The sequence below is a fragment of the Octodon degus genome, unplaced genomic scaffold (genome assembly GCF_000260255.1).
Source record: "Octodon degus isolate 3935 unplaced genomic scaffold, OctDeg1.0 scaffold00001, whole genome shotgun sequence".
NCBI lineage: Eukaryota > Metazoa > Chordata > Mammalia > Rodentia > Octodontidae > Octodon > Octodon degus.
Window position 1 is genome coordinate 37,977,910 of NW_004524577.1, and position 9,982 is coordinate 37,987,891.

The window sequence follows — 9,982 nt, forward strand, 5'->3', positions numbered from 1 at the left end:
GAGAGAGAGAGAGAGAGAGAGAGAGAGAGAGAGAGAGAGAGAGAGAGAGAGAGAGAGGAGACCCTTTCCCTCTCTTATATTGTATGTAGGCTGCCTGCCCCCGGGCAAGTATAAGTCTCACAGCTATACTCCCAGGATTGAACCATAAGTCAGTCACAAACTCTAGAGGCCCGCCTCATGACTGCATGAGACTTTGAGGGGACATCTAGACACAGACCATAGCAATATTATTAGTAATAAGCACTTTTAACTCCTACAACATTTTGTCACAGTGTAATTGAGATAGGTGCATTTTAGTCAAATGCAGCAGTTAGGATTATGTGGATATTACCTGGTACTTTTTTTTTTTTTTAACGTTTAGTGCTTGCTAGTTTGTATGTACTGGAATTGGTGTAGTTTTTAAGTTCAAAACACTGTATTTTTGTTGGTTTAATACTGTTAAGTTGGAAACAGCCAGGAGGTCTGTTTGCCTTTCTTGGTTCTCTAATTCTCCAACTTTTTCTTTTTCCACTTTTTGCCTTACATTTTATTCCAGTACCATCCAAGTCACCTGCCCTCCAAACAAACACAGGAGCACAAAACAAAGGAAAGAGTATTGATTTTAAGAAAAACCTCAAAGGGCTGAGGAGATCGCTTAGCAGTCTAAGCACCTGCTGACTACCAAAACCTGGCGCGGTTGCGTGCGCCTGTAATCCCAGTGCTGGGGAGGCTGAGACAAGAGGATCATCACTATAGGTCCAAGCTGCATAGGGAAACTCTGTACCAAATGAATAAATAATTTTTTAAAAATTAAAAAGAAAAGCCATCGAAGGTAGGGGGGGAGCCCTCTTTCTCTGCTGGAGAAAGAGGAGTTCCTAAATAAAACCGTGCTTTGCACTGCTACATCTCGGTGCCTTCTAGACCAAGTGGAGGTGCTGCTCCTCTGATCCCAAGCTCCAGAGAGCTCATAATGTGTCAGGGAGGTTCTAAAGCCTTTCTGGACTCTTTGCTTGAATTTAAAAGACACAGTGGGTAAGCAGATACAAGGGGGAAAAGCAATGATACAGTCGTATCAAGTACATCAGCCTTTCAGCTGTGAACATTTCTATTTATAAATCAATGTTTTGGCTGATGTTTTGTGATGTCTATAAAGTTTCGTGTTTGAAAAATGTTCAGTATTTGAATCAATGATTTTAAACATTTCCAATTTTTAATTAGTGTTAATAATTTCATGACGTATAAATACCAAGATACTAGTAGCGTCATTTGCTTTAGTACTTTATTCTTTTGAATTTTTCTTTATGTTTAAGAACAGGTGCCAGGTGTGGTGGTGCACGCTTGTAATCCCAGCACTCAGGCTGAGGCAGGAGGATCCCTGCAAGTTCAAGGCCAGCTTGGGCTACATAGTGAGTTCAAAGACAGCCTGAACTACATACATAACGAGATCCTGCCTCAGACAAAAAGAAAGAAATAAAACAGGGTCAAAGACCATTTAAAGTTTTCATTTGAAAGTTTTTAAATTAATAAAAAATTAAGTCTGTGTTTTAAAATTATATAAGTGAATTTTTATTGATGATAGACATCATTTTCAGCAATAAAATTATAGTAACTGTTCTTCTGTGAGGCAGGGTCTCAGGCTGAACTGCACTCCTATGCAGCCCAGGTTGACCTTGACTCCCCAGCACTCCTCCTGCCTCAGCCTCCCAGGTGCTGGGGTCGCAGGCGCGTGCCTCCACACTTCACTCCCTCGCTCCCTTTCTTTTTTTATTTTTTTTTATTATTTTTTTCTTTTTTTATTTTTGAAAACTGCATTTTCAAATCATTAACCTCATTTCTTGGTCTTTGTTTTGCTGCTGCTGCTGCTGCTGCTGCTATTGTAGTTTTTGTAGCACAGAGGATTGAGCCCAGAGCCTCACACATGCTAGGCAGGTACTCTACCACTGTGCCATTCCCAGCCAATAATAGAAATTAATGGAGATTGCTTCATGGAGTATTTGGGGGGGTGTTTTATTTGTCTTTGTTTCTTTTTGTTTTGTTTGTTTTCAGACAGGGCCTCACTATGTAATGCTGGCTGGCCTTAAACTCATTTATATAACTCAGGCTGGCCTCGATCTCATGGGGATTCTCCTTCCTCAGCCTCCTAAGTGCTGAGACTTTTGGTTTTTTTAATATCTGCCACATACCTATGTATCATGCTGATGATAGCCATATAGAAATATGACATCAGCGAATTTGGAATAATCACCTTTTTCTGCAAGGTATATGCTATTCAAGTTTGAAAGTTAAGGTACCTTGCCACAAGATACCATTGAATTTCTGGGTAGTACAAAAGACTATTTTTCTTAAATTTGTATTGGTTTTGTTTGGGTTTATACTTTATTTATTCATGAGATTGTATTGAACTCTTATGCCAAGGGCTGGTCTAAGTCCTAGGCACATACAAGTGACCAAATTGACTAACCTTTTGCCCTTATGGGCAACCAAAAAATAAATTATATGAGGTATGATTGAAATATACAGTGAATGGCTTTTAAAAATGTATTATAGTAAAAGACACATTGCCATTAATTCCCCTCAAATTAATTCCTCACTCTCTTTGCATACACTTATCTCATCTTTTTTCCCTCTCTGTTTTTTGTTTGTTTGTTTTTTTGTATTTCAGGGAAGAGTCTAGGGTCTCACTACTAGATCAGACTTGTGGTGATCCGCCTGTTTACAGCCTTCCAAGAGCTGAGATTATAGGCATGCACCACCATACCCAATCTCAATTGCTGTCTCAGCATGCCCCTGGGGCAAGGCCAGCACAGCCGGCCAGGGGATCGAACCCCTGGCCCCTGCATCTGGTTGCACGTGCTTTAATCCGCTGAGCTATTTGGTTGGCCCTTCTCTCTCTCTCTCTTGCCTTTGTGGATTTTTAGGTTTGATAACTTTCTTTTGAGACTTTTGAACTTGGCTAAATATTTCTATTGTCTTATAATTTATCAACTTTAAGAAGAAAATTTCCGGGCTGGGAAGATGGCTCAGTAGAATAAGCGTTTCCTTGGAAAGTGCAAGGGTCTAAGTTCAATCCCCGGTTCCGTAAAAAAAAAAAAAAAAAAAAATGTTGAAAAACAAAAATGAAAAAAAGAAGAAAATTTCTGGTTTCTTCTGAGACCAAGCCCATTTTTCATCTTGCTGTTGTTATCACACTCTTATGTAAAGCGGCAGCTCTCATGACTCCGAAGCCCTTTAGGAAGCCATCTCACCTGTGCGTGAGACTTGCACGCTCTCTCTTTTCATCTCCTCAGAGCTGCATGCACAGATGTAATTAGGGGCGGTTGATAGCTTTAATCCCATTGTGCAAAGTGGTAAGTTCAGATGACATTTTTCAGCTAGCCCACATTTCTCTCCAGGCGATGCTGTATGTGGACTTGCACTCAGAGCAGCTTCCTGGACCTGAGTAGTGAAGGCAGATGCCGTCCAGTCACAACAAGCAGTCTGTCCCTGCGCGTGCTCAGGCAAAATGGCAGCTCAGCTTTTTTTGATATTCAGGCCTGAATAGTTTTGTGACTGTGGTGTTGGTTGGCAACAAAAGTACATACAGCTTTTCCTCGTGTGCACCTTCCTAAAAAGTAGATCACACGAAAACAGCATTATTGTCTTGTCAACATCACTAGAGTCATCAATCTGAATTTTATGCTATGGTGACTCAGTAATCCTCTCTTAACAGTTGTGCTTAAGTGTCAACTGCTAGTTCATTAGTTTGCCTGGTGATGACGAAAGAAACTATAGTTATAGCCAAAAGATAGTCACTTTTGGAACCACAACCTCTTAAAATTTCATGGCTCATGACTACCAGCAAGCAGAATCAGTTTTTCACCAGTAAGAAAGGGTTTCTTAGATATAGCAATGGGATTAGCCACCAAGACTGATGCTCTCATTGCAGACAGTTGATGAAATAAGTGGCTTCTGTTCTCTTAAGTAAACTCTAAAGGCTTGTCTTTCAATGCAAAGTACCTGGTCTCCATGTGGTTAAAACAGTTTTGAAGGTTTTATGTCTTCACTGGACACCTGGTCACACATGAAATAAGAGAATTGGAGAATGTGAACCACCTGCTGCAAGGATGAATCTGTAACTTAGGTAGGACTCAGTATTTTCTTCTAAAAGCAGCCTTCCTTTTGTTGCCAGCCTTAAGAATTATCTTCTCTCTAATCATTAGATCTTCTCCCCTTGTCATAGTAGCTGTGTAGTGACATGTGTTTTTCTCTCATTTTGGCTACAGTTAGTTTGTGGGCTTTCCAAAACTGACTGAGAGAAGTATTCACTGTGGGATGTAGGTGCAGACAGAAGTGGTAAAATATTTGGTGGATCACACACAAGAAGTGTTGGATTCTGACTTAAAGCCTGCTACCAAATGCAGATGTACAGTTGGAAATACATCAGTTCACTTGCCATGAAGCCTGCTACCAGATGCAGCTTGATTGTCACTTGCCACTCAAGGATAGAAGTTTTATGATTCTGCCAGGAATCACTTTATTATGATCTCTGTGCAGTCAAACCTCCCTAATGTTAATCCATATTTGCAGATGCTCCCCAGCCCGAGCATCTTTACCTCAGCTCTACTTCAGATCATTAGGTATTAGCCTCTCATAAGTATACATCTGAATCCCTCCCTCTGCGTGGGTCAAGTAGGATTCACATTCCTTGAGAATTTAATGCCACTTGCTGATGTGACAGGCAGAGCTGAGGCAATAATTTCAGCAATAGTTATATAGATGAAGCCATGCTCCCTTGCCCACTGCTCACTTCTGTTGTGAGGCTCAGTTTCTTTTCTTTCTTTTTTTTGGCAGAACCGAGGATTGAACTCAGGCTGCTTATTCTACTGAGCTATCTCCCCAGCCCAGTGAGGCCCAGTTTCTAGGAGAGTACAGACTGGTCCTGGGCCGTGGCCTGGGAGTTAAGGATCCTTGTACGCTGTGGGCACCCGAGGAGGAATCTTCTCATCTGTAGCCTGAGATGCACGTGTATTGAATATGCCCTTCATATCCCACACTTCTTCAAGAAGTCCGTTCATGAGGGTCTTTAGTTATACTGTCATGGCTGAATCAATTCAGAAGTTTTGCCTCTTGTGGTCATTTTGACTTTGGAGAACTGCCAGTAGTCACAGCATGCCAGAACCTAGTGATTGAGGTGAATGAGGACACACTGTCATGTTTTCATGAGACTGTTTCACTTTGTGGCACTTGGCAGCTGCATTCACCATGTGTTTAATCACACCATGTAAAAACACTCAGAGGACTTTGAGAACAGCTCCAGAAGGGGGGTTGATGGCATTGTGTCTTTTACTGTAATGAATTTTTGTAGTTCAAACATTCACTCTATGTTTTGATCATACCATATAGTGCAAATGTAAGGAGAAAATGCCATCAGAAACAGTGCATAGGAAATGGTCAGGGTAGAGAATAAGGGTTGAAATTTCAGATACAGTGTCCAGGATATTCAAATGCCTCTTGAGAAAGAGGCAATTTAGGAATGAACTGAAAGAAGTAAAGAAGCAAATTATAAAAATATCTATTTAAAAACTCTCTGTAGCCTCTCTTTTCACCTGAAATTAGTAACAAGGGCCCTGAAATGAGTGCATGATCATAGTTTATCAGGAGGCTGGGATGGTAGCCTGTGAAGTCCACACAACAGGGTAAGGGCAGCATGGCAGGGAACTGCTTCATGTATGAGTCAGACATTTGGGGTGGAAATAATAGCTCAGTATCACCACTGTATACGTGGAATTAGTGATGTGACTAGAGGACTCCATCAAGGAGGGCTGTAGGGTAGACAGAGAAGAAATGAATCGTTATGGCTTCAACTCTGGGGTACTCTGGCATTCAGAGGTCGAGGATCTGACATAATGAGGAAAGGAAACTGAGACTAAAGGTCCTTTGTTGGTTTTTGCACTGCTCCATGTATTGGCCCCGGTTTACCTTCTCTTTTGCCATTACATTTCCTGCTATTTATTGGTCTTAGAAATACATATTTCTCTTTCTGACTTTATTTACATCCTGTGTTTATATGCTCTGAGGAGTGACCCTGGAGTCTTCTGTGTATGAAGTGTGGACTCTACTTTTAAGTTCTCTATTTTTTAAAATACCCTTTCTTTCTTCCTTTTACCCAAAGTGACTAAATCTTTTCTTTTGTGATTCAGCTCAGCTGTAACTTTCTCAGAGGTCTGCCCTCCATGGTCCAGCTTCCCCTTGCATGTGGTCCCACACTCTAGCGCTGCATAACCATCTCCACCTTCTTTCTTAGTCCCATTGTTGACATAGGCACTTGCTCTCTCTCCCTTTCTCATGTCCTCTGTCGAATTTTCCTTTTTATATCTTTTCCAGCAGATTACTACATGGTTCTTGAGGTTCTACTTTGTATTCATGGTTCAGCATTTAACTTACTACTTGGCACTTAAACAATATGTAGATAATGAATTTGAGAGCCAGTACAAATTAACTAGCCAAAATAGAGAAGGACCTCATATAGGCTTGGCATTTGATAAGAGTGCTTTAAGTTGGAGTGTAGAACAGTTTTTGTGAAAGAGGATATATACCCGAGGAGATGAGAAGCATGTCAATGAGTCCTAAATTATCAGTATTTTTCTAGTAGCAGGAATTTCTGGGTACAATGGCTTGATTAAATTCTTTCTTGTCATCTTTACTGAAAAGCTGCCTGGCAAACAAAATGTTTTACTAAGCAGGTAGAAGCAAGTACAGAGGACTCATTATTTTCAATGTTTATTTGCATGAGACTTCTTTTTTAGTACCTGATTTCCTTTTCATTTTTTTAAACAAATTATCCAACCTGTCAGGTATTGGAATGCCTCAGCTTTCGTAGGGATGTGAATGAATGGGCAGTTTTAAGTCAAGATCTCTCTATTGGATGGCAGCCTTCTCGAGAGTCATGGAATTATTAAACTTTATAAAAGCAGAACTGGTCAGTGTGAGGGTGGAGACAGGTTTAAAAGCCAGAATTTTTAAGGAATGTAAAGAGTGGAACCTAGAAAAAGGTGTTAGTAGAAATAAGGTTTCTGTTTTTAAGTATTAAATTAGCACATGAGGCTTGAGTCACATTTGAAAATATTTTATTGATTTTGCTTAATATTAAAAGAATTTTTCCTGTGGCATTACCATAGATATTTACATGGTGCATCAAATATCTAGTCTTTGTTTTCAGTGTAACACAGCTGCACTGATAGACGCTTAGCAACACTCATAGTAGCAGTCATGTAAAGCTGTTCAAAAGAAAAAAGCTCAAGTCTTATTCTGAGTATTGTCCTCGCTATAATATTAATTTTTAAAGTGTTTTAAGATCTAACTAAAGTTCACTTTAGAATTGTTAAATTTTTGTTCTCTAAAATGAAACCTTAAGCATATGTTTCTAATCATTCAGTTAAAATATGCTGAGCTGTGTATTTTTAAAGAGAATCTGTTTTGAAAAGATTCCCAAATATTTGTTTGAACAGGCCCCCGGCATCTTGATGAAAACCGTTGGAAAAGAAAAACTTTTAAGAGTCATTCTGCTCCCAAAGTACCCAAGCCAGCTCACCTGGTACTGTTAACACTTCTGTTAAGAGACCAGGAGCCAAGCAACTTAGCACGTCCTGGACTGCTTGTCAGCAGGCCTTCAAGCCAGCTTAGTGGTTAATATTAATACCACTGACTTTTCAAAGCAGAAACTACAAGTAGAACATGTACATCTCTTTCGGCCAATATTATGCATATTAAGCCTTTTTAGTAACCTATGATTAGCTTCCATCTCTGCCTTATATTGGCAAACTTGAATTTTGGGGGGTACTTTTCTTATAAAGTAATAAGAAAAGGCCCCATAAAATATGTCCCCAAGATAATTAAACCCTCTCCCAAATATCAGTATTTATGTATTTGTAGAACTGTTAAGTGTCATAGTAGAGATGTAAATTAAATGCATCACAATGATTTGAGAGGTTCAATAATTTTATTAGGCTACCAAATGTATAAGTAGGGGTTACTTAGCCTCTTACTCATTTGCTTTCATTGCATCCCCTTGCAGTTTATTGATACCATTAATACATTCAGCAATAATGTGCTTGGTGTATATGTCATGTTGATCTTACATTTATTAAGCACACATTTACATATTGAGTTGATCTCTATAGATAGCATTCACCAAATTTAGATGATGTGCTGAAGAATAAAAAATAAAAGATTAAGAGTGTCTGTGTTAGCTAGACAAGCCAGAACTCATCGTGTGTACTACCATTTTCCTCTAATACCATAGATTTAGTTGGAAAAATAGCATAAATTGAATTTTCAGGCACTTGCTTTTTCAAGTGGTTCCCCACAAGAGTGGAGTAAAAATGATTATAATATTTATTTATTCATTTATACCAGAAATCAAATGCAGGACCTTGCACTTGCCAGGCTGGCGCTGTGCCCCTGAGCTATAGCCCCAGCCCCACCTTAATGTATTTTAAGCTTCTTTTGGAACTTAAGTCTGAAAGGGGTTATGGGAAACCAGTGATAAATCAAGCGGCTTTTTTCATTATTTGGCTCTGTGGATAATGTGAAACAGTGAATTATTTCCACTTTGGGACACAGTGTTGTTTGTGGCTTCAAAGGGTCTTCAGTGTGAGCAGGGAAATATATTCCTCCCCTGCAACTTTACTTGCTCTTTCCATTTTGGACAGTAAATTACTGTAAGCTTAGGAAGCAAATTCTGCAGTTAAAGGAAGAAATTGAAGTTGTTGACTGAAAATTGTGACTGAGAACCAGAACCTGTAGTGATTAGGACACATACACATAAATAATAGGATAATAATAGAGCATGCTACCAAGACCCAAGAAAAGTAGACAAGGGAAAGTATTTCTAGTGTCCCCATGACCTATTTGATACTATTTTGGGTAAGTCTTACAAGAGTAATGGCTGAGATCACTAGCCATGAGAACATGACTGAGAAAGAGGAACTTTGTTTATCATAGGAAGTAATTTTGGTCTATAAAGGAGAGATTCTTCAGTAGAGGGACATTTTTGTCTGAAATTTCTCAGATTTAGTGCCAGAGGCTTTTAGAGTCTAGTCAAAGCTGTTTCTAAGTTTCATTGTTGGAAAAATGATAGATGCTATATTCTTTTCTGTATTTCTTTTTAATACTTGTTTTTTAAGTCTTTTGTGTCATTCCCTCTATTGCCAAATTCTTAAGGTTTAAAAAATGTATCTTAAGTAAAAGTATTATGGAACAAAAGTTTTATTCTGTGCACAGGATAATACTTCTTTTGTAACATTTTCTTTTCCCACCAAAAGTGAATGCCGTGCCTTTGTGCATCTCATTTCTAATGGAGGACAAGAAGTTATTTTCATCAATGGCTGACTTCCAGAATTTTTGCCTGAATGTTTTTTGTCAAGCATATATTCCCTTCTTTAGGCCCTTCTATATAGAACCCACAAACATCGTCAATGTGAATGATGTCATTCAGAGGGTTAGTGACCATGCTTCTGCCTTGAACAAGAGGATTCATTACTACAGCCGGCTTTCCACTCCTGCAGACACGGCACTGGTAAGAGGCAAAGCATTACTCATTGTCTAAAGTTCAGCCGAAAAGAATAGCGAGCACCATGAACCGGGTGTCTCCCAGTGAGTGACCTTTCTGCTGACTGTATTCCAAGGACAGCATCATGCAGAGTCAAAGCTAGCAGTAAACATATATGCTACACTCTGGGCTGGTTCATTCTTATTTAGCTTGGCATAGAGATTTGAACAATTTCTCTGTTGTCAGAAGCCTGTGTTTTGTCTTGATGATTATTATTAAATTTTGCTTATCCCCAATTCCAAGATCTTTGAGGAAATAAGTTACCTTTGAGCTGTCAACCTAAATCATTGATTAAAAATACAAAATTATATGATTTTAGTTTCTTCTGTTCAGTTTTTTTGTTTTGTTTTGGTTTTGTCTTTTTGAGACAGGGTCTCACTATGCAGCTTAGTCTGGCCTTGAGCTCACTTTGCA

General features: G+C 39.2%; 1 protein-coding gene across 3 annotated transcripts in view; it reads left to right on the forward strand.

Annotated features, from left to right (window-relative positions):
- The window catches only part of Slc38a9 (solute carrier family 38 member 9), a 124,320-nt gene that overhangs the window by 62,330 nt on the left and 52,008 nt on the right, over positions 1 to 9,982 (forward strand). For 2 of the 3 annotated variants that reach the window (XM_004623090.2, XM_023709364.1), the window contains exon 3: positions 9,403 to 9,535. The exons of the other annotated variant lie outside the window; for it this stretch is intronic. In XM_004623090.2, the coding sequence (XP_004623147.1) occupies positions 9,403 to 9,535 (133 nt within the window). The remainder of the gene's footprint in view (positions 1 to 9,402; positions 9,536 to 9,982) is intronic. 3 annotated transcript variants of the gene reach the window in all.